Here is a 27,250-nt window from a genome sequence, read left to right on the forward strand (position 1 = left end):
CTTTTTGGTGTTTTAGACATGAAGTCTTTGCCCATGCCTATGCCCTGAATGGTATTACCTAGGTTTCTTCTAGGGTTTTATGGTTTTTTAGGTCTAACATTTAAGTCTCTATCCATCTTGAATTAATTTTAGAGTATGTAAGGGTAAAGGAAGGATACAGTTTCAGTTTTTTTCTACTTATGGCTAGCCAATTTTCCCAGCACCATTTATTAAATAGGGAATCCTTTCCCCATTTCTTGTTTTGTCAGGTTGTCAAGAGATTAGATGGCTGTAGATGTGTGGTATTATTTCTGAGGGCTCTGTTCTGTTCCATTGGTCTATATCTCTGTTTTGGTACCAGTACCATGATGTTTTGGTTACTGTAGCCTTGTAGTATAGTTTGAAGTCAGGTAGCATGATGCCTCCAGCTTTGCTCTTTTGGCTTAGGATTGTCTTGGCAAGACTACCTCTTTTCAAAAAAGATATCTGTTGTTCACAAAAAAGTGTTAAATTGTACATGTGCAAGATGTACAAAAGTCTATAGAACTCAACTCATTGCCTCATAGAAATTCCATAAAACAACTCATTAAGGCATGGGAAAAACAGGGGAGGCATAAAAAGTGGAAACATTAATATATGCATGGGTACAACCAATAGAGCAGTTACATGATATACAAAGAATAAGCACATTTTTAGAGTGAAAGTGTTACCAGATTGGAAGTTGGAGTTCCAGGTTCTTGGTGTTGCAAACAAAGAATTGGAGGAGACACACAAATAATGACACCACAAGATTTATTCAGCAAAGAATGTTCCAGAGAGAGGAACAGGCTGATCTGCGAGTGGTATTAGCCCTGGGTTAACACAGCCTTTGTTCTTTTATACCCCCTTACTACTCTTGCTTAACTTTTAGGGAGGAGGTTGCCTATAATTGACGTATCAGTTTTCTTGTTGTTTTTCTCTCTCAGTGTGCCTGTGTGTGCTTGCCATTCCATAATTTTAAGCATATGTATGATATGCATTCCATATGTATGGGCTTTAAGTAACTTATTATAATAAAAGGTTATCCTGAGGACACATTTTGCCCCTAATGCGCATGCTCTTCTTTCAGTGACTCTCCTGTTCCAGTTCATACCAGATTTGTTTACTGCAGAAAGCACTGGTTCATTGCTTCAGCTTCCTTATCAGATGGTGCCTTATGCTTGTTTTGCTGAGAACGGGCTGCTGGTTGATTTTCTGACTTCCTTCCCTATTCTCCTGCCTCAGTTCCCTCTGAGAGATGTGATCCCCATAAATCTCTATAGCTTGCTGAGGGTCGAAGTTCTTTCTTCTATAGCTGCTTCCGGCTGAGTAGGACTGTTGACCCTACCTAACGGGGGACCACAGAACTCTCACCCTGCTCTATCCAGGGGGAAATTATGAAGTCTGGACTTATTTCTTGTATGATGATATATGGGGCTTCAGGCAATACAGCCATTTGTAGCTTGGTAGACTCTAAACAGGAAGAAATAAATCTGGTTAGCAAATTTACAGTGTAAGGGCCAAAAATGAACAACAGAAGAATTACAGTTAAGGTCCTGTAAAAGGGGCTATCCAACTTTTTGCAGTTATTTAAACAGAATTTAGGGTGTTGTGTGCAGGTCTTAAATTGGTTACATTAATTGCCTTAGTCAGATGTCCCAGTACCTTGCCTGAGGAGTTAATATAGAAACAACATTCTTCTTTTCAAAAAAACGCATCCCTTCCGATTAGCTGCGAGGAGATCTAGCCCCCTCCTGTTTTGTAAGACAATGCCTGCCAGGGAATCTATATGTCGTTGTTCTTGGATAGCTGCTATAATTTCTGCCAAAGCCTGTGTTTGTTGTGAAGACAAGTGAAGAGAAATGGGCCCAAGTGTGGTTCCTAAAAGTCCTGTTATTGCAGTTGCTAAAGGATGTAATACCACTGGAGCTGCCCTTTTTACAAATGCATGGCTGTGTCTTATATGTACTAGCATTTGCATAAAACAGTCTTGGAAGTAAAGCAGCGATGCCGCAAGTCCCTTTCCATTGACTCGGAAGACTCATGTACCCTGAATTTCCACATATGAAATACAACCCTTGCCCAGGGTCCAAAGATACTTCATAATCCCATGATGCTAGTTCCAAAGGTGTGTCTGAGCCACTAGAGGAAGTTCCAGTGAGTTGTTCCCATAAAAGTATTCCAGCCACAGCAAGTTGTTCATTAAGCCTAGAGTGGAAAAATAAACTGGGGTGGAATTTTACGAATGATCTTTGGACCCCCCAAGCCAAAGCTTGAGCTAGAGGCAAAGATGAATTGTTGATTAACACTGTGGTCCAACCAGTGGAAATACTGGAAGTATTGGTATTACTTGTATATTGAGGTCACCTTGGATCAGGATACTTAAGGAGGAGGAATTGGTTTTGTTTTCCTAGTTTGCGATATGAATTGATTTTTGTTTCTGAGGAATTATAATGTTTGTCTTGATTTGTCCAACTGAGGACAACCTCATATAAACAATTGTTTAGGGATCCCAGAAAGGTCCCATTCATTCGGTGGGAAGTGAAACAAATTGGGAATTGGCTCTCTGAGGTCAGGTTGTGAAAAACCCTTACAGGATTTGGGGCATTTGTAAAATTTAAATTTGGCTTGTTTCTTATGATCTTATGTTAGGAATAAGCTTTCCACAGCTGGACTGGGATATGTAGCTTCTGACTGGGTGGCAACAGTGACTCTTGCATTGACCTTGACTATATCTTCTAACACTAAAGGTAAAACTTCAGCTGATAGTGAGCCTGAGGTACAAATGTAACAGGAAGTTAAGTTAGCGTGGCTAACCGTTGAATCTGTTTAAACACTTGGTATTGAGGCTGGACCCCCAATATTGGTGAAAATAGGATTATGGACATAAAAAGTGGTTCCCTTGTGGGGGAAGCAAGCAGTTAAATGACAAATATATATAAATAACTAGGATTACTTATCCCACAGTAACTATAAACACAGACACCAGCAAAGTCAGTAGGAATTTACTTACCTTTTGGATGCCCTTTAAACAGGTACTTCAGATCCTCCACAGGTTCCCAGGGTAGCAATTGATGGGAGCTTCAGGTTCTAGGTCTGGAGCTTTAGGTATTGCAGGTTTGAAAGCCTGGAAAGATGTATCCAACTATTTAATCCTAACACATTAATTGCAGAGGGTGTGGTTATTATAACTGAAAAAGGTCCCTTCCATTGGGTTGTAGCTGTTGAGTGGGTGACCCCTCTTTAAGTATTCTATCTCCTGACCTAATCTTGGGTTGCTGGTTAGTTCCTGGTATGGGAAGCCTTTCAGTCCAGAACCTTTGTAATGCTTGTTGAAATTATCCCAGATTAATTAGGTATTTTATTAGCCCAGCTGTTTCTGGATTAGTTATTAGATCATTACTTAAGAAGGGTCTCCCATACAGCATTTCCTATTGGCTCATCTTTACTTTTGCCCTTGGGGAGTTACGGAATCTCAAAAGGGGTATAGGTAGTAAACTGACCAAAGTTTCTGACATTTCCTGGCATAGCTTAGCTAGTGCCCATTTTAAAGTTTGATGGGCACTATCAAACTCCAGGAAACCTCCAGGAAAGTAGAAACCTCCAGGAAAACTTTCTACTTTCCTGGAGGATTGAGGTCTCCATGCTGAACGCAAATAGTATTTAATTCTGAACACCTTAACCACCCCTTGAGTTATCTGGGAGGCAAAGGATGGGCCGTTATCACTTTGGAGGCTTCGGGATAACTCAAACTGTGGAATTATTTATTTTAAAAGGACTTTTACAATTTCATTAGCCTTTTCTGTTCTAGTAGGTTAAGCTTCAACCTAGCCTGTAAAGGTATCTATCAGTATTAGCAAAAAACTTGTATCATCTGCAAGCAGGCTCATGAGTAAAGTCCAGATGCCAGTCTTCCCCAGGGTAAGTTCCCCTTCTTTGGACTGGTTCCATTAGTAGAGGCATTTTGTTTCCTGGGTTGTTAAATGCACACAGTAAGCAGTCTTGACAGACCTGCTTAACTACTGAGGCTAAGTTAGACCCAATAAAGACCCTGTTTGCCATGGCCAGCATGGCATCTCTCCCCATCTGGAAAGAGTTGTGCAGGGTTTCTAATAACCTTCCATTGGGCTGTTTGAGGGATATGTATTTTTGATCCCATATACCACCAAGGTCCTTGTTTCTGTCCTCCTTGCTCCCTTATAACCCATTCCTCCTATGATGTGTATTCAGGTTCTACTCAGGAATCACAGAAGGGAAGCAATGCTAAGATTTTTTGAGATTGCACGTTGAGGTCCGCTGCTTTTGCTTGCCTGTCCACCTTTTGTTCCCTTGTGCTGTAGGAGCTAAGGCCTTTTGATATCCTCTACAAGGGATTATAGCCATGGCTTTTGGCAAATGTATTGCCTCCAACAACTGGAGAATTTCAGGCCCATGCTCTGTGGGTGAGTGGTTCCTAGTTAGTAGTCCTTTTTCTTTCCAAATCGCAGCATGAGCCTTAACCACAAGAAATGCGTATTTGGAGTCTGTATAGATATTCTGCTTTTTTCCTTTCCCCAATATCAGGACTCAGATAAGAGCAATTATTTCAGCTTTTTGTGCTGACATGCCCTGGGGACAGCAGTTGGACTTCAGTGATGGTGTTGTCATTTACTATTGTATATCCAGCCTGGCATTTCCCATTTGACACAAAACTGCTGCCATCTGTGAACCAGTCATCCTCTGAGTCTGGGAGTGGCCAATCTTTTAAATCAGGTCGGCTTAAATATGTATGTGTGATGACCTGCTCACATGAATGACCAATTATTGGGCCTGTGGGCAGCAATGGAGCTGGATTCAGAGTATTACAGGTTTTAAGAATTACTTCTGGATTGTCTAGGAGTATAGCCTGGTACTTGGTTAACCTTTTCCTCATTATCCAAATATACCCTTTTATTTCCAAGACTGAGTTCACCTGATGTGATGTTAAAACTTCCAGTGGTTGACCTAGGGTGATTTTAGTGTCTTCTTCCACTAAAATAGCAGTAACTGTTATTGCTTACAGGCAGCTTGGCCACCCAAAGGTCACATGTTCAATTTCTTGGAAAAATAGGCAGTTGGTCTGGTTTTGAACCCAATTTTTGGGTTAGCACACCTATAGCTGTGCCCTTCTTTTCTGCCCTTCTTTTCTGCTACATACAAGGAAAAGGGCTTAGTGAGGTTTGGGATGCCAAGAATGGGGGCTTGACCAAATGCCTGTTTTAACTTGACAAAGGCTTTCCTCACTTCTGAAGTCCATCCATTCTACTAACTCATTTTATGACCCCCTTGTTGCTTCATAAAGGGGTTTTGCTATGAGCCCAAAAATTGATACCCATATCCTGCAGAATCCCACTATTCCTAAAAGGGAACAGAGCTGTTGTTTGGTATAAGGGGGTCCAGACTGCATATGACTTATAGCTGTTCTGGGGATATCCGCTGGGCCCAAGGGTTTAGCATATAACCCATATACTGGACTTGTTGGAGGGTGATTTCAACTTTTTTCTTTGACATTTTGTATCCCCTGTCTGCCAGGAAATTCAAAACTTTTACAGTATTTTAGTCAGATGCTTCCTGGGTTGGGCTACACACAAGAAGGTCATCTATATATTGAAGTATGTTTCCATTTTCCAATAATAAATCTCTTAGATCCCTTTACAGGGTTTGAGCAAAGAAATGGGTGCTATCCCAAAAGCCCTGAGGGAGCACTGTCCAAGTGTATTGTTTTTCTTTGGTATCTGGATTTTGCCATTCAAAGGCAAAAAGATGTTGAGACTCTGGGGCCAGAGGAATGGAAAAGAAAGCATCTTTCAGTTTTAGGACCAAGAACCATTTTGCATCCCATGGCACCTGAGCCGAGACCGTGTATGGATCTGCCACCAATGGATGGATAGGGATAACAGCTTCATTGATTAGAATCTGAGATCTTGTACTAGCTGATATTCCCCTGAAGTTTTTTTTTTTTTTTTTTTGAGACGGAGTCTTGCTCTGTGCCCCAGGCTGGACTGCAGTGGCGCGATCTCGGCTCACTGCAAGCTCCGCCCCCCCGGGTTCACCCCATTCTCCTGCCTCAGCCTCCCAAGTAGCTGGGACTACAGGCGCCCACCACCTCGCCTGGCTAATTTTCTTGTATTTTTAGTAGAGACGGGGTTTCACCGTGTTAGCCAGGATGGTCTCGATCTCCTGACCTCGTGATCCGCCCGTCTCGGCCTCCCAAAGTGCTGGGATTACAGGCTTGAGCCACCGCGCCCGGCCTCCCCTGAAGTTTTTAAGATGGATAAAATGGGAGTATTACAAGGTGAATTTGCAAGGCTTTAAAAGTTCATGAGTTAGCAATTCCCGAATTATGGGCCTCCAGCTTGATTGGATATGACTTTTGGTTGGGAAAATAGCTGGAGTCTTATAAAGCTGTATTTTGACTGGCTTTGCCATTTTGGTGTTCCCTGGTTTCCCAGTACACCAAGCTAGTAGGTTGACCTGTTTGTTAATGGGGTCTAGGACACTGTTTATTTCCCCAACCGTCATCAGTCCTGCTGGGCAGTGTTTATATTGTAGTAATTCACCTGTTTTAACCATGATATCTGCCCCCAACAAGAGGGCTGGGCAGCTTGATATTACTAGAAACTCCTACTGGAAAATTTGCTTCTCAAATTGACAAGTTAAAGGAGGAGCAAAGCATCTCATTTTTGGCTTCCCCTCCATTCCCATAACATTCATGGACTGGGAGGAAAGTTTTCCTGCATAAGCAGTAAGGACAGAGTAATTTGCCTCTGTATCAAAAAGAAACTAAATTTGGGTGCCCATGATGTCCAGAGTTACCCAGGGCTCCTCAATAGTAATGATGATGTTCCCGGACAGGGACAGTGAGAAAGACCCCAGGCCACTTCAGTCTTCATCTAACTCCTCCTTTTACACTGCCAGAGTTTTGACTGACCGAGCCCCTCAGTGGGAGCAGGGGCAGTCAATTGGCCAGTGCCAAGGGTCATGACTGGTGCCTTCACATTGATGGCAGGGGCCCAGTGGGGGCTTAGTATGGTCCTTTGCCCAGTGCCCATCTTTTTTTGCACTTGAAGGAAGACCCTTTGCTAGCATTATCTTTTTAGCCCTTTGTGTTTCCCTTGGATGCTCTTTGGGCATTCAGGGCATCACTAATGATGGCTGCCATAATTCTGGCTTGCGGGGTTTTTTAAATTCTGTTCCCCTTTCCCTTCCTCCAGTTCATGATTGCTGTACACCATAAAGGTGGAGTCAAGGAACTGGTTTTGTCTGTGGCCCCATTTGCAGCTTCTGGAGCTTATGTCTAATGTCTGGGGTAGACTGACTAATGAAATGTTGTGCCATTAATATCTTGCCTTCAGGAGAAGCAGGATCTAAGTTTGTATATATTTTAAAGGCTTCTTCTAGTCTACTATAAAACATGGCTGGATTCTCTTCTTTCCCCTGAGTGATCTCCCTAAACTTATCATAGTTTACTGTCTTTGTTACCCCTTTTTTCATTCCCCTCAGTGGTGCCTCAAGAAATTTAGTTTGATTATTCATTCTCATGGGGGTATTATATTTCCAGTTGGGTTCAGTAGTACGGACTGTATCTGCTCCTGGTCTGTCTTGCCCTGCAGGCTACATGCAAAATGTTCATCAGTGTCCTGGCGAGCAGCCTCAAAAATTCATTCCTTTTCCAGAGGTATGTAACAGGTGGCCAAAATGAATTGCATGTTTCTCCAAGAAAGGTTGAAAGCCAAAGTCAAAGTCTGGAACCCATCAACAAATTTCTGAGTAACTGCCCAGTTTTTCCTTACATTGTTGGATACCAGTAATTAAGAAGGGGACCTGTACCCTGATGGGACCCTCAGTTCCTGCCACCTCTCTGAGACGTAGCAGGGCAGGTGGTGTCATTGAATATGGTGTTCCTAAGCTAGTATGGGGAGGGCTCGCTAGGACCCATGACTCTTGTCCTTCTTTTGAAGCTTTGAGTGGACTTGGACCTGGATTATAGGAAGGTGGCTGTTGTTCACCCTGATACATATGTACTCCTTGCAAGAGGGAGTTATCTACAGTATCCAGCTTAGTTTTAGGAGTTTCTTTCTGTGGAGAAGTGTTGGGGGCTTTGAAAATGGTAGGCTTTTAGTATAGGGCCATGAAGGCTTGCACATATGGTATTTCTGACCATTTGCCTTGTCTCTTACAAAATAGATCTAATTGGAGGATGGTGTCATAATTGAGACTCCATTGACTGGCCATTGCTCTTGACTCCCTAGCTGAAATTGAGGCCAAAAGGTGTTACAATAAAATATTAGGCATTTCTTTCACAGGTTTTCAGGGTCAAACTGATTGCAATGATTGAAGATGCAGCCAAGAGGGGAGTCAGACAGGACTGACGGAGTGTTTCCCATGACTAATCTGTGGAAAAGAAGAAGGGAGTCTCATAGGTCATGAGTTTACATCTAGAGTCTCCCTTAAGGGTGTCCCCTACTGAAGGATCTGGACTGTAATTTTGGTCCATTGGGGCATCCCCCAAATGGACCTGTCCTCTGAGTGCCAAATGTGTCTAGCCATAGGTGGGCACCAGTGCCATTTGAAGAAGGATCCTGCCATAATTGGTCACCTATGATAAATTTCCCTTTAGTTCCTGGGTGTAACCTTTGGCTTCTAATATCCCGGTAGCTGGCCAAAAGGGTTTCTTCCCAAATGGTTTCCTTAACTATTTCGTAGTAACTCTACTTTGAAGGGCAAGGAATTGCAGACTGCCTAGTTTAAATTTGTTATTAGAGACTGGCCTCTCAATAACGTAGTAGAGTGTGCTCTAGCTATATGAGATAAACCAGGCACAGCAATTTCCCCATGGATCCACTGCACAATTTATGCAACGATCCAAGAATCTCCACCAGGAGTTTTCTTTTAGCACCAAATGTACTAAACTAAACCAATCTAGATCTGATCCCTCACAGAAGAAGCAGGGTACTCTCATTATCCAGGTGGTTGGCCCTAATCTTCGGGCTGATGCTAACCCTTGGGCTTCCCACAGACAGTTACCTATTGCCCTGGCCCTTTGGGTTTGGGGGATATCTCTAATTGGTCTAAACATGATATCCCAACACAAATGAAGAAAAGAAAAAAAATTAAAACAGACAGCAAGGCCGGGCATGGTGGCTGACCGGGCATGGTAGCTCATACCTGTAAATACCAGCACTTTGGGAGGCCGAGGTGGGCGGATCACCTGAGGTCAGGAGTTCGAGACTAGCCTGGCCAACATGGTGAAACCCTGTCTCTACTAAAAATACAAAAATTAGCCAGGCTTGGTGGCGGGCGCCTGTAATCCCAGCTACTCAGGAGGCTAAGGCAAGAGAATTGCTTGATCCCAGGAGGCAAAGTTTGCAGTGAGCCGAGATCACACCACTGCACTCCAGCCTGGGCGACAGAGTGAGACGCCATCTCAAAAACAAACAAATAAACAAAAAACAAAAAAAAACAAGCAGCAAATAATGTAATAATTATAGCCGCACAAACATGCATCTCACTGTTGCAGGGATTGATCTTGTACCTGGTGGGACTTATCTGTTCCATTCCCCAATCAGGTTATCCTGTCACGTTGAGGCAGGAATTTAAAGAAAGAAGTAAGTTTTGTACTGCATTTACTCATTCTAAGAATAGTAACAAGCAAGGCTATAGGAAAGTCATGGTGACCTAGTCTAAGAAGCCAGGAATGAGCTCCAAACACCCCCGAGCAATGGTTAAGAAAAACAAATTCCTTTACTGTTTCTCTTTCTTTAGACCATTAATTATGACTATTTTTGCCTGTGTTTAGCAAGATTTGTAGGTTCCTGTTTTTCTTTTGACACAGCTGCAAGGCCACGAGCTAAACAAAGCCACAAGTTATGCGAAGTCAGCAGTTATGCTATACATTACTAAACCTGTCACTGTATGATTTACTGCCTTGGTTCTGCTTCTGTAGTTTAGCCTATATAAGCCAAGCTCTGTCTTTGTTCAGGGCTCAGCTTTTTGGATGCAAATCCACTGAGCCAGTGCACACCTTAATAAAGTCTTCCTGCTCCACCCATTGGTCTCTCTGATCCTCTGCTTTCCCACAACAATGGGAGTCTTCAAGTGGCCGGTGCCTTTTTGGCTCTTAACTGCCCAATCTGTGCCAGCAAAAGGCAGCTTTAAATCAAAGTGAAAGAGCTGAAGCAAAAAGGAAAGAAAATAAAAAGTCCCAGTTCTTTTGGGCTTACCTACTGGCTGGCTCACCAAAATATGTTACCAGATTGGAAGTTGGGAGTTCCAGGTTCTTGGTGCTGTGAACAAAGAATTGGATGAGACTCACAAATAACCACTCCACAAAATTTATTAAGCCAAGAATGTTCCAGAGAGAGGAACGGGCTGATTTTCAAGTGGTATCAGCCCTGGATTAAAATAGCCTTTGTTCTTTTATGCCCACTTCCTACTCTTCCTTAACTCTAGGGAGGGGATTTCCTATAATTGTCATATCCGTTTTCTTGTTGTTTTTCTCTCTTAGTGCGCCTGCGTGAGTTTGCCATGATTTTAAGTGTATGTACGATATGCATTCCATATGTATGAGCTGGTCAGTCTTCTGACTTCCTTCCCTATTCTGCTCCCTCAGAAGGCCTATTTGGGAGAAAAGTAAACAGTAAAGAATGAAACTCCCTCTGATCGTCTGGGAAATTTTCAGGGGAGAAATGGAATTCTAGGATTTTACTATGTGTTTTCCATCTGGGAGTGGACTGTAACAGTTTATTTCAATTTAATTCCACTCACTCACAAATGTTTTGCTGAGTAAAATAGTCTCCGACTCAAGGAATTCACAGTTGGTGGCGGCAGGGAGAGACAGATCAACAAATGATTGTATTTTGATGGATGAATTCCATGGATCTACACAGCGCCTCAGGGAGATACTATTGTGGGACAATTAATTGCATTGGGTGGTTGTCAGGAAAAATTGCAGAGACAACGTGTTATCTGCGTTTGGGGATTACGTGGTGAGCAGGCGTTCACCTTGCAAGTGAAGACTACTCCGCTGCAGGGTCCGGTACTGGGGCGGCGTTTTTGCCGCATACGCAGTAGGTGATCCAAACCTCCCGCCGACAGGAGGAAGAGGATGCCAGCTCAGGCACTAGCTGAGGTTTGGCATTTGACGGCCGCGGGCGCCGACCTCCAGGGGGCGCCGTGGCCTCGCGCTGTTCGGGCCGTTGCATTTCCGGGCACTGGGGCGCCGCCATCTCCAAGCGCGTCCCCGCCGCGAGCCGCGCACCGTCCGCCGCTCCCGTTACCGGGGCAACCGCGGCGCCTCCTCCGTGTCGGCCCGGATAGTCCCTCCGCGCCATTTTCAAACTGCCCTAGCACCGGAGCCCGTGCTTGGGGGGAAGGAGCTAGTGGGGGAAATCGAGGCCCGAGGGCAATGCGGCTGAAGCTGCCGGTGAGTCCGGCCGTGGGAGCGAGGGGTCCAGCTGCGGCGGTGGTGGTGCCTTCGCCTTCTGGGCGGTACCCGGGGGCCGGGCTCGGGAGCTGTCGGGAGGTCGCGCGGCCGCGGGAGGAAGTGAGGCCGGGCCGGGTCGGACCGGGTGGGACCGGGTGGGGAGGGGTGCGGGGACTCTTCCCACCCACCCCGCCCCCACACCTCCTTCCTGTCAACACCCGACGGTAAAGTTGCAAACTGGAGATTGGCCGGAGGAGAGCTTGGGCCGACTTGTCACGGAGCGTCAGTGTAGGCCGTGCAGACAGGCTTGCTGTTGACCAATGGTTCGATTTAAACATTAAAATGCCGTCTCAGTGTCACAATCATCCATGCTCTTTGTAACAAAAATGTCCCAAAGCGTAGGACGACAGCCTTTAATTAACCTTCACCCAGCTCCTTTGAAGCCTCTCCACTGCTTTCCAGCCTTTACTACTTTGAGTTCAATACGAAGGGACTCCGAGATAACCACAGCTAACGGGTTTCTTTGTTGTTTGCGGTTTTGTTTTTTTAACCCCTGTGCACATGTACATAGAGCATTAAATGTACTGGTTTTCAAACGCCAACCCCCAGATACTTCTACACATATATGTATGGGTGACTCCCAAACCGAACCTTTTATGTTGCTTTGCTAGAAACTTAGAGTATAGCCGCCATATTTGGATGGGGGTTACGGGGGAAGGCGGGGAAGGCAACAGTTCATGGGTGGGGATGGCCTAACATGTTTCTGTCTGGGAGGATTTTAATCTGTCCTGTGTATTGAGGCCCTGCCCATGATTTATTGATTCGTATTCATTCTCATTCCCTCCCCTCCAAAGCAGGATGTGAGGAGGTATTATCTCTGGGTAACTGGAGTTGGTAGCAAAGAGGGGAAATGTTTTGAGTGGTGCACCCCTTTAAGTTTACACCTTGCTAGCAATACACCTGGATTTGTCAGGTCTATTTCTGATGTCTGCAGGAATTTCCCTAAAAACCCTGCATCACTTAGGTGTCTCTTGTGGAAGGAACCTAGGAAATCCATTAGGAAGCGATTCAAGAAAAGTTAACAAGAGCAAAGAGAAAGATATACAGAAAGGAGTCACCAAGGAGAGTGACTGATTTAGAAATGATTTGGTAAGTTGAGGAAGCATGGTACAGAAACCAGAGTGCTGGACCAGGACTCGGGAGACCTGGTCTCTGATGACTGCCCACCTACTTTGTGGCCCCGTGGTTTTGGAAGAGTTACTTTCTTGAGGCAGCCTTTCCTCATGTTTAAGTAGGGATGTTATCATTGGTCTTTCTCCCTCACAGGGTGGTTGTGAGGATCGGCTTTTACATGTATGCTCATGCATGTAATGCATTTTTAATACATTGTGAAGAACAACAGATGTAAAACAGAATTTTTATTTGGCTTAGAAATGTGAGTACCATGACTGCAGTTAGTTAGCAAAGGTTAGAAAAGAGCAAAGTTTCTAAAGAAATGATCTTTGGGCTGAGCATATTGGCTCACACCTGTAAACCTAGCACTTTGGGAGGTAGAGGTGGGAGAATACCTTGAGCTCAGGAGTTGGAGACCAGCCTGGGCAACATAGCAAGACCCTCTCTCTAAAAAAGGTAAAAATTAAAATTGAAAAAAAGAAATGATCTTTGGATAACTCCATTTTAGGACAGATTGATAGGAGTATATTTATAAATATTTAAAAAGACAGATAAGAACTTGAACAGAGGTACTTATGTGTGTCTTTTTTTTTAACTGAAGTGAAATTTACATGGTGAAATGCACAGAGCTTAAGTGTACTATTTGAAAAGTACATTCTCTAAATGTATACACTTGTGTAACCACTACCCCAATCAATGTAATATTTTCATTACCCTAAAAAGTTGTCTCTTAACTCTAACAGGCAATCTGCAGCCCGCCTCACCTCCCCAGACATCTGTTTTGATTTCTGACCCCATAGTTTAATTTTACTTGTTCATCAACTGGGTATAAATGGAGTCATACAGTGTATGTCTGGTTTCTTTTGCTCAAATAATGTTTCTGAGATTCATCCATGCTGTTGATGTATATCAGTAGTTTCTTTAATCCCTTAATATTGCATTGTATAAATATATCATAGTTTATGCCTTCTGCTGTTGATGGGGGTTTAGGTTGTTTCCAATTTGGGACTACTATGAGTAAAGCTCCTGTGAACGTTCTTGTAGAGTCTTTTTGTGGATATTTTTTATTTCTGTAAATACCTGGGAATAGAATCACAGGGTTATAGTCTAGAAATATGTTTAACTTTATAAAAAGCTGCCAGACTTTTTCCAAAGTGATTTTACACTCCTGTCAGCAGTGTGTGAAGATTCTAGTTGCTCCAGATCTTTGTCGACATTTGCTATTGTCGGTCCTTGTAATTTTAGTCATTCTAGTTTGGGATAAATTGTACCTTGTTGTTTTAATTTGTATTTCCATGTTGACTACTGTTGAGCACCATTTCATATCATTATTCCCATTCAGACACCTATGCGAGGTGTCTGTCTGAGTCTTTAGCGCAACTAAATTTTAGTTTTAGCCCAAATTAATGTTCTTATTGAGATGTTTGTCTTACTATTGAGCTGTAAGCGTTCCTTTTATATTCCCTATACAAATCCTTTGTCAGATATTGTGAATATTTTCTCCCACTCTTTGGTTTGCCTTCTCTATTTTCTTGAGTATTTTGATGAGGAGACATTTTAAATTTTGATGAAGTCCAGTTTATCAAATTTATCTTTTATGTTTAGTGCTTTTAAAAGAGGCCTCTCTAAGAAGTCTCTGCCTACTTCAGGCTTAGGAAAAATCTTTGTTTTCTCCTAGAAGCTTTAGTATTTTAACTTTTGCATTTAGTTGTATGAAGAAGTATTTATTTTAATGCAGAAACAGGAATATCATAAGCATTGACTTTAAATCTGAATTTTCCAGAAGGCTACCTACCTGAAGAAAAACAAAAAATAATTGCTTCATATTAAAATAATTTTTTCTTCTTATTGTGAAACAACGGTCATAGCTATAAGAAGATAACGATGTTTCATTCTTTTCTCTCAGGACTTTAATTTTTGGAAGTGAATAAAACTTGTTTTGGAAGTACAAGATGACTACAGCTGTAGAAAGAAAGTATATTAATATTAGGAAAAGACTGGATCAGCTGGGATACCGCCAGACTCTGACAGTGGAGTGTTTACCTTTGGTAGAAAAACTTTTCAGGTAAAGACAAAAATACAGTTTTAAACCTAATCCACTTAACTCATTTCTGATTAAACTTTATGCTTCGGTAAAGAAAAGGGTAGCTTTTCGGAAAGTCTTTCAATCATGAAGCTCATCTGTTTTTTCCCTGCTGTACTGTTCAAAGTCAACATTTCTGAGGGTTTTCTCTGTGAACAGAATTACAGTTTTTTGGGTATATGATATAATTGAGAAACACTTCTCCCTTAAGCTCTTTTTTTCCCCCCTGAAGTTCTTTGTCTGCTTCACTGGTCTTCAAATACAGTCATGGATAGTTTCATGACAGTGACACGTTCTGAGAAACATGTCATTCATTAGGTGATTTTGTCGTTGTACCGACATCATAGGGTGTGCTTACACAAATCTAGATGGTATAGCCTACCACAAACCTAGGCTATATGATCTATATCCTATGGCTCTTAGGCTACAAACCTGGACAGCATGTTACTATACTGAATACTATAGGCAGTTGTAACACAATGGTGCCTATTTGTATATCTGAACATATGTAAACATAGAAAAGGTATTGTATTGTGCTACAGTGTTACAGTGACCAGGATCTCATGAGACAATAGGAATTTTTCAGCTCCCCCCATTATAAATCTTACAGAACTACTCTCCTTTCTATATGTGGTCTGTCATTGACCAAAATGTCATTATGTGGTGCATGACTGTATTTTAAGCCTCTTTAGAAATATGTTTTTAGTTATTAGAAAGTTAATGAAATATTTCCTGGTATTTAAATTTTCTGTTCTTTTAGCGACTTAGTTCATACAACAGAGAGCCTTCGGCAATCAAAATTATCTACTGTGAAAGCTGAAAAAGAAAGTGCCAATTTTGATTTTGTTTTGGAACCCTATAAACTTGAAAATGCAAGATTGAGTAGAGAAAATAATGAATTATACCTAGAGTTAATGAAACTGAGAGAACATTCGGACCAACATGTTAAAGGTAAGCGAAAATTTGAAAATTTTTAAAATGCAATGTCTTTGTCCTTTTTGTTTTAGAAGGAAAGGCTAATGTCAAATTTTAAAACTATCGATTAGAAAATATAGTAGTCCTGGCCGGGCGCGGTGGCTCAAGCCTGTAATCCCAGCACTTTGGGAGGCCGAGGCGGGTGGATCACGAGGTCAGGAGATCAAGACTATCCTGGCTAACATGGTGAAACCCCGTCTCTACTAAAAATACAAAAAACTAGCCGGGCGTGGTGGCGGGCGCCTGTAGTCTCAGCTACTTGGGAGGCTGAGGCGGGAGAATGGCATGAACCCAGGAGGCGGAGCTTGCAGTGAGCCGAGATCACGCCACTGCACTCCAGCCTGGGAGCACAGCGAGACTCCGTCTCAAAAAAAAAAAAAAAAAAAAGAAAATATAGTAGTCCTACAGCTGGATGGTGTGTGCCTATAATCCCAGCTACTCGGGAGTCTAAAGTGGGAGGATTGTTTGAGTCCAGAAGTTTGAGACCAGCCTAGGCAACATAGTGAGAACTTGTTTCAAAAAAAGAAAAGAAAATATGGTAGTCCTTCTGCTGATAGCCCCTCAAAGACTATAAGGTATGTTGAAGAGTTCCTGAGAAGGAAAATAAATGTGCATTATATAGCTATGGTAATCACTATATGTGGATTACATTTTTAGAATTAAAATTTTAGAATTAAAATTGCCATAGGAAATATTAAATGCTGGATTTGAAGAAATGTTCTTGAAACAACTTTTGTTTTTCCCTTACTGAAAATAAAAGTAGTAAATAAGGTGAAAGCCATGTATCATGCTGACTGTTTTATAGTCAGTCTTTGAGCTGTGGAGTAGAATAGGATGATTTCAAAAGTACTAGGGAAAAGATGATTATATGGTTATCTTAGTATGAATTATTCTTATATTAAGTGGAAAACTTTATCTAATCCATGGTATGAATTGGTAATCCTTTAGCTTCAGACCCAATTTACTGGATCAGAAGCTACGATGTACATTAGGCTCATGCAATAGCTGCAAAATGAAGATTCCCTTTTGTGCTTAGTGAGTTATTTGCAGTTTTGTTAATAATAGTAGAAGAAGGAATACGTTTCTACTAAAGCATGCGTAAGAAGCAGGTGGAAACTTTTAAATTGATACGACTTTTTGTATTTTGTGAAATGGAAAACCTTCATTGGATTTCTTGATCTTTAAAATGGTCTTTGAATCTTTTTCATTTTAAGAGTTGAAAACTTCATTGAAGAAGTGTGCACGTGAAACAGATGATCTGAAATTTCTAAATAACCAATATGTTCATAAACTCAAGCTGTTGGAGAAAGAGAGCAAAGCTAAGAATGAAAGAATTCAACAACTTCAAGAAAAGAATTTGCATGCTGTAGTACAAACTCCAGGTAAATCGATTCCTTCTCAAGACAAATTGGACATATTTAATCTTTTAACGATGTTAACATCATTGACTAAAATAGGACTTTGGATTGTATTTTCATGCTTAGACTTTAGTGTTTGAAAATATATGTTGAATAGACCATAAACTTCTTATTTATTTCTAATGATCTGGGTAGTAATTTATATGTGTGCTTAGAAATGTATGTAGTGTTAGTTACTGACATATAAGTAGTCTAACTTTAATGCTGAGAGCTTTCTCTAATCAATATTTTAAATTCTTTTTTCTATTATTATTATCATTATTATTTTAGTTGTAAAAGTAACCCATACTCATTAAAGAATTCGGAAATTATGTACTTTCTTAGTTTATTTTACTATTTTTAGCATTATGCTCAGCAGTTATAGAGCAAGAAAAAGAAATGATGGGTCCAGGTGCGGTGGCTCACACCTGTAATCCCAACACTTTGGGAGGCTGAAGTGGGCAGATCATTTGAGCCCAGTTCGAGACCAGTGTAGGAACATGGTGAAACCCCATCTCTACCAAAAATACAAAAATTAGCTGGGCATGGTGGCGCAAGCCTATAGTTGCAGCTACTTGGGAGACTGACGTGGGAGGATTGCTTGAGCCTGGGAGGCGGAGGTTGCAGTGAGCTGAGAGTGTACCACTGCACTCCAGCTTGGGTGATAGAGTGAGACCCTGTCTCAAAAAAACGAAACAATGGGCCACATCCAGAGTTGGTGATTGTTCAGCAGGTATGGGTTGGTGGAAGAATCTACAATATTAGTGACAAAATCATTAAGATAGCTGAACCATGGGATCAAGATTATGAAATTAAGTGAGTAACAGGTGGCTGCTGGTTTATGGGACTAGGTCAAGACAGATTAAAGAGCATGGTGAGTACCAAAAGTGATTTGTTTGCTATGAAGATTACAGTCAGAATGGAATTTTGGAGTTGAAGAACTAGAAGCCAGCAGAGTTCTGAGTGATGACAAAGGCCAAAGTGTAGTCATTTTATTGTGTGCCTGAGGTTGAGGGGAGAGGAAACTCCTGAGAGTGGACAGATTAGAACTGTGAAGGCAGGGTGGGGGAAGACTCAGTGGACCGTGAGATAGTTTAGTAAATGAGATAGATGGACACGGGGACTGTGAGCCAAAGGCAGAAGAGATGGAGAAAAGTGGAAGTCAACCTTGAAAGTAACTAGAAGATTAAGCCTAAAAAGAGGATAATCAGGTTACCTGAGGAAAGAATGGGATAGACTCCAGAGAGATTCAAGATGTGTAGTCAATATAGTGACTAAGTGTAGATTTGGGAAGCAGAGGAATTCTCAGACTTCTCTTTCGAGTGAATGAGTAGGTGGAGGGTGATACTATTTCTTAAGTTAGAGAATGTGGGAAGCAGAGCAGGAGTCCACTTTTGGATGTGTGGAGTGTGCTATACCCAGAAAACATGCATGTCTAAATTTTTGGCAAACAATGGGATATGTAGATCTGTTCTCAAAAGTGTGGGCCCTGGTGGAGATGCAAATTTGAGAGTCATTGGAGTCTCACGGTAATTGAAGCTATGGGTGTAGTAAGAATTATCTAGTGAAATTATGTAGACTGGAAAGAGAGGAGACCCAGAGTCAGATGCTAGGGAAGTTGGTATTTAAGGGACAGGTGGAAGAAGACAGCTTCTGAAAGGAACTGAGGAGCCACCAAGGAGGAAAACCAGGAGGTAAAGAAAGAAGGAATGGTTAGCTTTGTTCAGGTGTGTGAACAAGCAGGTCATTTAAATACTCTTGGCCCAGTTTTCTTATCCTTAAAACTCCTTTTGTATACTCCTACTTTTGTAGGAGTATACAAAATTTGTTAGAATTCTAATGAGACAAAATTGTGAATTATGTTTCTTCTTCACGAGGATCTTCTAGTTTTTCAAATACACTTCTAATCTTGGCAAAATCCTTAAAAAGATAAATTGTCTATGTATTTTTGACCAAGACAAGATATATCTAGCTGTAAGAAAATTTAGTCCTACTACTTGTAAAGATTAAGAAAACATTCCCTCCTAATTCAGGTTATAGCTTGGCTTTATATTACAGATGACATTCCGTTCATTCTAAGTTTGCTACTTACAATTTCAGTTATCTGCTATGTTGATATTACTTAATAAGCATGCATATTTTAGTTCTCACTGCCAGTTTTCTGCTAGTGATAATTTCTTGAGCTCATAATAGTGAACACCACAGGCACATTCAGCTTTTTTTTTTTTTTTTTTTTTTTTGAGATGGAGTTTCATTCTTGTTGCCCAGGCTGGAGTGCAGTGGCATGATCTTGGCTCACCGCAACTCTGCCTCCCGGGTTCAAGCGATTCTCCTGCCTCAGCCTCCCAAGTAGCTGGGATTACAGGTGCCCGCCACCACGCCCAGCTAATTTTTTTGTATTTTTAGTAGAGAGGGGGTTTCACCATGTTGGCCAGGCTTGGTCTCGAACTCCCAATCTCAGGTGATCCACCAGCCTCTGCCTTCCAAAGTGTTGGGATTACAGGCATGAGCCACCGTACCCGGCCATATTCAGCTTTTAAACTTGCCAAAGTCTTATCCCCATCTAGTGGACAAACATATTAAACCTAGGCATATATGCCAAGCATGCAAGCATATAAAACTTGTTTGATAACCATGTCTTGTTGAGGTTTTTAGGAATGCATTGTTTAGTTAAAGATCAGGGTGGATATTTACATATTGATGGAGAAAATATTTTATCAATATGTATTATGAACTGCAGCACACTTTATAACCAAAAGGCTAACCTGGAATATTTAATTCTAAGACATGGTTTTGTTTCTTCTTAATTTTTTTAAGACACTCATTCTTTTTAGGTGGCAAGAAAAGAAGTATTGCTTTCAGGCGCCAGCGTATGCAAATTGATGAACCGGTTCCTCCCTCTGAAGTCAGTTCATATCCGGTTCCTCAACCAGATGACCCTTACATTGCAGACCTCCTACAAGTGGCTGATAACAGGTGCATTAAATAATTCTTTCTTGGCTTGAGTTAATTGAGCACTCAGTTAGCTCTAAGTTTCTTGATAGGAGGGCTTTTTGTCTTGTTAACTGTTGTCTCTCCAGTGTCTAGCACAGAACTTTGCACAGGCACTCGGTAAATACTTTCAGATTGATATAAAATGTTTTTACTTGTTTTGAAACTTTGATCAAGTAGATTGTATGTCTAAGGTTTCTATTCACACTGGTTTAAAAATAGTTTAGTGCCATCAAGAACCTGTTTAAGTAGAGCTGCTTTGACATTTTGTGTCATCTCCAAGTAAGAGGTATCCTTTTTGCAGGAATCTTTATTACTTCAGATTTATGTCAACTGCCAGTTAAATATGAAGAGATTTGTAACTGGATTTGAAATTCCTTTTTAATGTTTCTCTAGCTCTGTGTTTATATTTCCTTACATTTGAATTATATATAAATTCCATTTGATTGAAACGTTATTAAACTTCCTGGGCAAGGCACTGTGTAAGTGTTCTGAGGATATAAAGATGAAGAAGATGGTGTTTCTGCTTTTGAGAAGTTTGTAGTCCAGTACTAGAGATGAGACGAGAAATTCACAAAGCATCATTAAGAAAATTCTAAGAGGCTCAAATTATAAATTCACAAAACACCATTAAGAAAATTATAAGAGACTCAGCCGGGCGCGGTGGCTGAAGCCTATAATCCCAGCACTTTGGGAGGCCGAGACGGGCGGATCACAAGGTCAGGAGATGGAGACCATCCTGGCTAACACGGTGAAACCCCGTCTCTACTAAAAAATACAAAAAACTAGCCGGGCATGGTGGCGGGCGCCTGTAGTCCAAGCTACTCAGGAGGCTGAGGCAGGAGAATGGCGTGAACCCAGGAGGCAGAGCTTGCAGTGAGCCGAGGTCGTGCCACTGCACTCCAGCCTGGGCGACAGAGCGAGACTCCATCGGGAAAAAAAAAATTATAAGAGACTCAAAGGATGAGCGCTAGTCTCCATGATAACAGCTGGAGAAGCATTTCAAAGTATAGAATACACTAATGGAAATAGTTCATGCAGGTAGCTTTTTATTTTGTAGATTATGCAGAGAATGTGGGGGATTTTATTAATCTCAGTTGATCAATCTAAAAGAGATCACTGGGACCAGGTGCAGTGGCTCACACCTGTTAATCCCAGCACTTTGGGAGGCCGAGGCAGGAGGATTGCTTGAACCCATGAATTCGAGACCAGCCTGGGCAATATAGTGAGACCTTGTCTCTACAAAAAAAAATAAAAATTAACCAAGCATGGTGGCATGCACCTGTAGTCCCAGCTACTGAGGAGGCTGAGGTAGGCAGATTGCTTGAACCTAGGAGGCAGAGGTTGCAATGAGCTGAGATTGAACCACTGCACTCCAGCCTGGGACACAGAGCAAGACCCTTTGAGCTACTGATTAGGATCTCTTCACTCAATTGTCACACAATATTTTTATATAGTTATTTGACCTTAACTGGGAATTGTTTTGTTTTTATAATGTAGGACTTTTCAGACAATGTGTTAGTATTATTTAGGGAATTATTTGGGCTGCATAAGTGACATTCGTCTCTTTTAATTGTCCTATTTAATTTATATGTGCACATTTTGTTTGTATTCAGAGTCATTCATGCATTTATATGAGTGCAGCTGCATGCATACTCTTCTCCTAAACCTAGATTGGTAGAAAATGTTGGTTCCAGTTAACATCAAGTACAAGCCGTATCCAGCCTCATTTACTCCACCCCATGGAAAATCTCTTTTAAAAACAGACCTGGGGCTGGAAGCACTGTGGCTCACGCCTGTAATCCCAACATTTCGGTAGGCCGAGGCAGGAGGATTGCTTAAGCCCAGGAGTTCAAGACCGGCTTCGGCAATGTGGAAAAACTCTCTTTCTACAAAAAATTTTAAGATTACCCAAGTGTGGTGGCATGTGCCTGTGGTCCCAGGTACTTGGGAGGCTGAGGTGGGAGGATTGATGGAGCTGTGGAGGTTGAGGCTACAGTGAGCTGTGATCGGGCCACTGGATTCTAGCCTGGGTAACAAAGGAAGGCCCTGACTCAAAAAAGAGAAAAAAGCAGACCTGGCTTCAGGCTTTGTCTTTCCAATATGAAAATAGATTATGTCATAATGTACCTGAACAATTCAGGTAATTTGGACAAAATCTTGATTCTGTTAGAATTAACAAGTTCCAGAAGGAATAGGTTTTTTGCTGTAGTTACATATGATCTTTCTCTCCAGAGTTTCAAAGCAGTATTTAGACAATACAGGGTTAGGGGCAGAAAACACATTTTAGTTTCTTATTTCACTTACTAAGCCTGTGAATTTTGGAGTAAACCTGAGTTTTCTAAACCTAAGAATTGGCAGCAGTACCTCAAAGAATTTTCCTGGGGATCAAAATGCAGTAGTGAGGTGTTTCTTGCACAGTGTATCTGAGTTACAAATTATTTTCTACTCAGTTTTAAATCTATTCTTACAAACCAACTCTCCATGATATACTATATTTTTTGTTGATTTGGGGACCCTTTGGCACAGTACATCCTACCTCTTTGAGAAGCTGAAAGTATAGAATTTATGAAATAACACATCTAGCTTCGTTTCTTATTTTGTATTTCTTTTTTTTTTTTTTTTTTTTGAGACGGAGTCTTGCTCTGTCGCCCAGGCTGGAGTGCAGTGGCGCAATCTCGGCTCACTGCAAGCTCCGCCTCCCGGGTTCACGCCATTCTCCTGTCTCAGCCTCCCGAGTAGCTGGGACTACAGGTGCCCGCCACTGCGCCCGGCTAATTTTTTCTATTTTTAGTAGAGACGGGGTTTCACCATGGTCTCGATCTCCTGACCTTGTGATCCACCAGCCTCGGCCTCCCAAAGTGCTGGGATTACAGGCGTGAGCCACCGCGCCCGGCCTTTGTATTTCTTAACAAAAGTATATTGGCATTAATTTAAAGTGCTTTTCAGGATTCAAGAACTTCAACAGGAAGTCCACCAGCTACAAGAAAAGTTAGCAGTGATGGAAAGTGGGGTGAGCGATTATAGCAAGCAGGTAGGATTTTTATTTACTTGCATAGTAGAGATTGAGATAGGTATGCTGTGATTGTAAATAGAATTGGGTTATATTTGAAATTACTGATACTGAGTTTTTATATAGCTTTTATCTTTTTCATCAGGTTTGTTAATAGAGTTAATAGCTGGAATAGCTTAGGTGGCTTTACTTACTTAGTCTGTCTCTTCAAAAAATTTAAAAATTAGCCAAGTGTGGTGGCATGTGCCTATGGTCCAGGTACTTGGGAGGCTGAGGTCGGAGGATTGATGCATTGAAGAGCACTTATTTACTCCATTCCCTTCACTATTCATTGAGGTGAATAGTAGTTTTTGTTTGGTTTTTCTTTTAGCTGAATCATTTATCTCCCCAAATATAATTTTATAACCATATTACTGTTTTCATTGAAGTGTGTTATGTTTTACAATTGTACTTTTGTGATTTTTCTACTCTTTTTATAGATTTTGTCATATTGAACACCAGTCTCTTAGAAAGTTACTCTTGTGTTGCCATGTTTTTTTTTTTGTTTGTTTTCTCTACAAGCACTAGTCCTCATACAACAGTTTTCTGAAGAATCAGGAGAATTAGTAGATGCAGAGTTGTATTATAACCATAGCAAGCTTTGTCTTTTCATAATTTCTATTGATGTCTTGGCTAAATTCTGATTTGGGTAATTACTGGCTTGTTTTCTTAATATGCGTCTTGAGGTTAAATTGGGTAACACGTTTTTCATTTTCTGCATTGACTGCATTTTTTTTTTTTTTTTTTTTTTTTTTTTTTGAGACGGACTGCTGTGTCGCCCAGGCTGGAGTGCAGTGGCCGGATCTCGGCTCACTGCAAGCTCCACCTCCCGGGTTTACGCCATTCTCCTGCCTCAGACTCTCGAGTAGCTGGGACTACAGGCGCCCGCCACTTCGCCCGGCTAGTTTTTTGTATTTTTTAGTAGAGACGGGGTTTCACTGTGTTAGCCACGATGGTCTCGATCTCCTGACCTCGTGATCCGCCCATCTCGGCCTCCCAAAGTGCTGGGATTACAGGCTTGAGCCACCGTGCCTGGCCTGCATTTTTTTTTTTGAGTGATCTGCACACACAAATATAGATGTAACTTAGGTGTTGGTATGACTACGTCTTTAAAGTGTTTTGAAGATTAGTTGGATAAAAATGGAGTTAAAGAAAATCGACTAGGCGTGGTGGCTCATGCCTGTAATCCTAGAACTCTGAGAGGCCGAGGTGAGTGGATCACTTGAGGTCGGGAGTTGGCGGCCAGCCTGATCAACATGGAGAAACCCCATCTCTACTAAAAATACAAAATTAGCTGGGCGTGGTGGCGCATGCCTGTAATCCCAACTACTCGGGAGGCTGAGGAAGGAGAATCGCTTGACCCTGGGAGGCAGAGGTTGTGGTGAGCTGAGATCATGCCATTGCACTCCAGCCTGGGCAACAAGAGCGAAAACTTGGTCTAAAAAAAAAAAAAAAAAATTCCATCTTCTGAGAATGTCACCTTGTCTCAACTTTCTATCTCTACCTTTAAAATTAGCCATATTTGCACTCAGGCTGTCTTAAGATTTAGGGGGCAGGGTATTGTTCATCCTATTTAAGGCTGAGTTGCCTGTGCTCTTGACCCCATTTCCTCTTTTTTCCTTAGGACCTTACTTTAATCAATTATTCTTTTTTCTTTAATAAGTACTTGCATAACCACTTTACAACGATTAATTTAATCTTCATAACAATCCTGTGAAGACGTACTTCTATTGTCATAGCTAACATCCCTTTTCAAAAACTCTTTTTTTTTTAAATGAAGTCTCGCTCTGTCGCCCAGTCTGGAGTGCAGTGGCATGATCTCGGCTCATTGCAAGCTCTGCCTCGTGGGTTCATGCCATTCTCCTGCCTCAGCCTCCTGAGTAGCTGGGGCTACAGGCACCCACTACCGCGCCTGGCTAATTTTTTGTTATTTTTTAGTAGAGACGGGGTTTCACCGTGTTAGCCAGAATGGTATCGATCTCCTGACCTCATGATCCTCCCACCTCGGCCTCCCAAAGTGCTGGGATTACAGGTGTGAGCCACCGCGCCCAGCCAAAAAACTCTTTTAACTACCTCTTCCTCTTGAGGATTCCTTCTCCCTCTCTATGCATACTTCTCCAAAGACTGTCTTACTTGATAGCTCCATTTCTGTCTCTGCTTCTCCACCTCCTGCTCACTCCTTAACCTATTGTAGTCTGTCTTCTGCACTCACTACGTGAACTAGTCTAGTTAATTATATCAGTAACATTAATTGCTAGATCCAAAAGGATACTTAAGAGTCTATTTTCTTGACCTACTCTGTGGTAGTTGGTAGTATTGATAATTGCTCTTTGAAACTTTTCCATGACTTCATTTTTTTCCAGTTTTCTTTTTTTTAAGCCTATTATAATTTTTTTTTTTTTGCTTTGTTTCACCTGTCCACTCCCTGAAATATTACTGTTTTCCTGAATTCTGTCTTTGACCCTTCTTCTCTTCCGTATCTTTTCTCAAGTGTCCTCATCGCTCTCTTGGTTTAAAATATTGCCTGTGTGTTGATGACTCCTCCATCTCTCTCTGGCTCAAACTTCTCTGCTGAACTCCACACCCATATACCCACCTTCACACTGGGCATTTCCACTTGAATGTAGTCTTTTTGTACTCATATGCCTTGTACTGGACTTGTTCTCTTCTGGTTTCAACTCCTATATTCTCTACTTTGGTTGGTAGCATCAACGTTTGCCCAACTGCACATTCTGTAGTCTTTCTAGATCTCTTTCTTTTGCCTTCACGTACCACTCACCAAGTTCTGTCATTTCTACTGGCTAAGTGCTTCTTAAACTTATTTCTTCTGTTCTATCCTCTACCACTGTTTTATTTTAGTCATTAATTGTTTCTTATGCATTCCTGCATTAGGTTTCCTTGCCTCTGTTTTTATTCCTGTCAATTTCATCCTTTAGTGCAGGATAATCATAATTAGTTTCATCCTAATTCTTCAGACATCCCCAACTACTAGATCCCATGCACATTACATCCAGTCATACCAAGCTATTTCTGCTGTCTCAAACATTCCATATTGTTGTTACTTTTTGGTATGTTTGGAGTGTTTGGTTATTTATTTATTTTAAGAAGACCAAAGCTTGGGCAAGGAGCAGTGGCTCACGCCTACAATCCCAGCACTTTAGGAGGCTGATTTGGGCAGATCACCCAAGGTCAGGAGTTCAACACCAGCCTGGCCAACATGGTAAAACCCCATCTCTACTAAAAATACAAAAATTAGCTAGGCATGGTGGCACATGCCTGTAGTCCCAGCTACTCAGGAGGCTGAGGCAGGAGAATCGCTCGAACCCGGGAGGCAGAGGTTGCAGTGACCCGAGATCATGCCACTGCACTCCAGACTGGGTGACAGAGTGAAACTCCGTCTCAAGAAGAAAAAAAAAAGAAAGCCAAAGCTTGAAAGTGTGAGCTTTTCCAAATTCTTACATAAATAACAGATAATTAAATTCACCCCAGTTTCCTATTCTTTCTAATATTGAGGTTCAGTAGCAACTTACTTTTCTTAGTGTGTTACACTCATTTATTTATTCTACTAGGGACTGAAGTAGTTTTGATTCAGTTCTAGTACTTGAGCATGTGTGTAATCTGCTAACAAGTTTGTTTTTATATAAACATTGTTAAATCTTAAAAGAGGGAAAAAATACAAAAATTAAATAAGGAAGAATCTGTAGTAAAAATACATATGAAAGATATATTGACAGTATGTCTGTTGACATTTTCTATATAATTTATTTTTGTTCTGCATTTATGCATATATCACACAAATATAAGTGTTAATCTCTTGTATACATTGGGACGAAAGAAAATATGTCCAAATAAATGTTTGTTCAGTGTTAATCATTTGGCTGAAAACCAGATTTTTTAAAATGACAGCATGTCTTTGTATCTTCAGATTGAGCTAAGAGAACGAGAGATAGAACGACTGTCAGTTGCTTTGGATGGTGGTAGGTCCCCTGATGTCCTCTCTCTGGAGTCTAGAAATAAAACCAATGAAAAGCTTATTGCTCATTTAAATATTCAGGTAATGGCTTTTATAATTATTTCACTGAGTGTATATAATGGTGTTTATAATAAACACTATATGTTTATAATGGTCTACGGGTTTG

The 27,250-nt window shown here is 41.4% G+C and overlaps 1 protein-coding gene across 3 annotated transcripts in view; it reads left to right on the plus strand.

Annotated features, from left to right (window-relative positions):
• CEP135 (centrosomal protein 135) overlaps positions 1 to 27,250 on the plus strand; it is a 109,176-nt gene that overhangs the window by 13,725 nt on the left and 68,201 nt on the right. Inside the window, exons 1-7 of one of the 3 annotated variants that reach the window (XM_031664464.1) lie at positions 11,238 to 11,440; positions 14,520 to 14,678; positions 15,457 to 15,647; positions 16,886 to 17,053; positions 19,903 to 20,044; positions 23,009 to 23,093; positions 27,037 to 27,165. In XM_031664464.1, the coding sequence (XP_031520324.1) occupies positions 14,566 to 14,678; positions 15,457 to 15,647; positions 16,886 to 17,053; positions 19,903 to 20,044; positions 23,009 to 23,093; positions 27,037 to 27,165 (828 nt within the window). In that variant the 5' untranslated portion in view covers positions 11,238 to 11,440; positions 14,520 to 14,565. Of the gene's footprint in view, positions 1 to 11,237; positions 11,441 to 14,519; positions 14,679 to 15,456; positions 15,648 to 16,885; positions 17,054 to 19,885; positions 20,045 to 23,008; positions 23,094 to 27,036; positions 27,166 to 27,250 lie in introns of those variants that run through there. The other 2 variants (XM_031664465.1, XM_031664466.1) reach the window with 2 other exon arrangements.

Source organism: Papio anubis, chromosome 3 (genome assembly GCF_008728515.1).
Source record: "Papio anubis isolate 15944 chromosome 3, Panubis1.0, whole genome shotgun sequence".
NCBI lineage: Eukaryota > Metazoa > Chordata > Mammalia > Primates > Cercopithecidae > Papio > Papio anubis.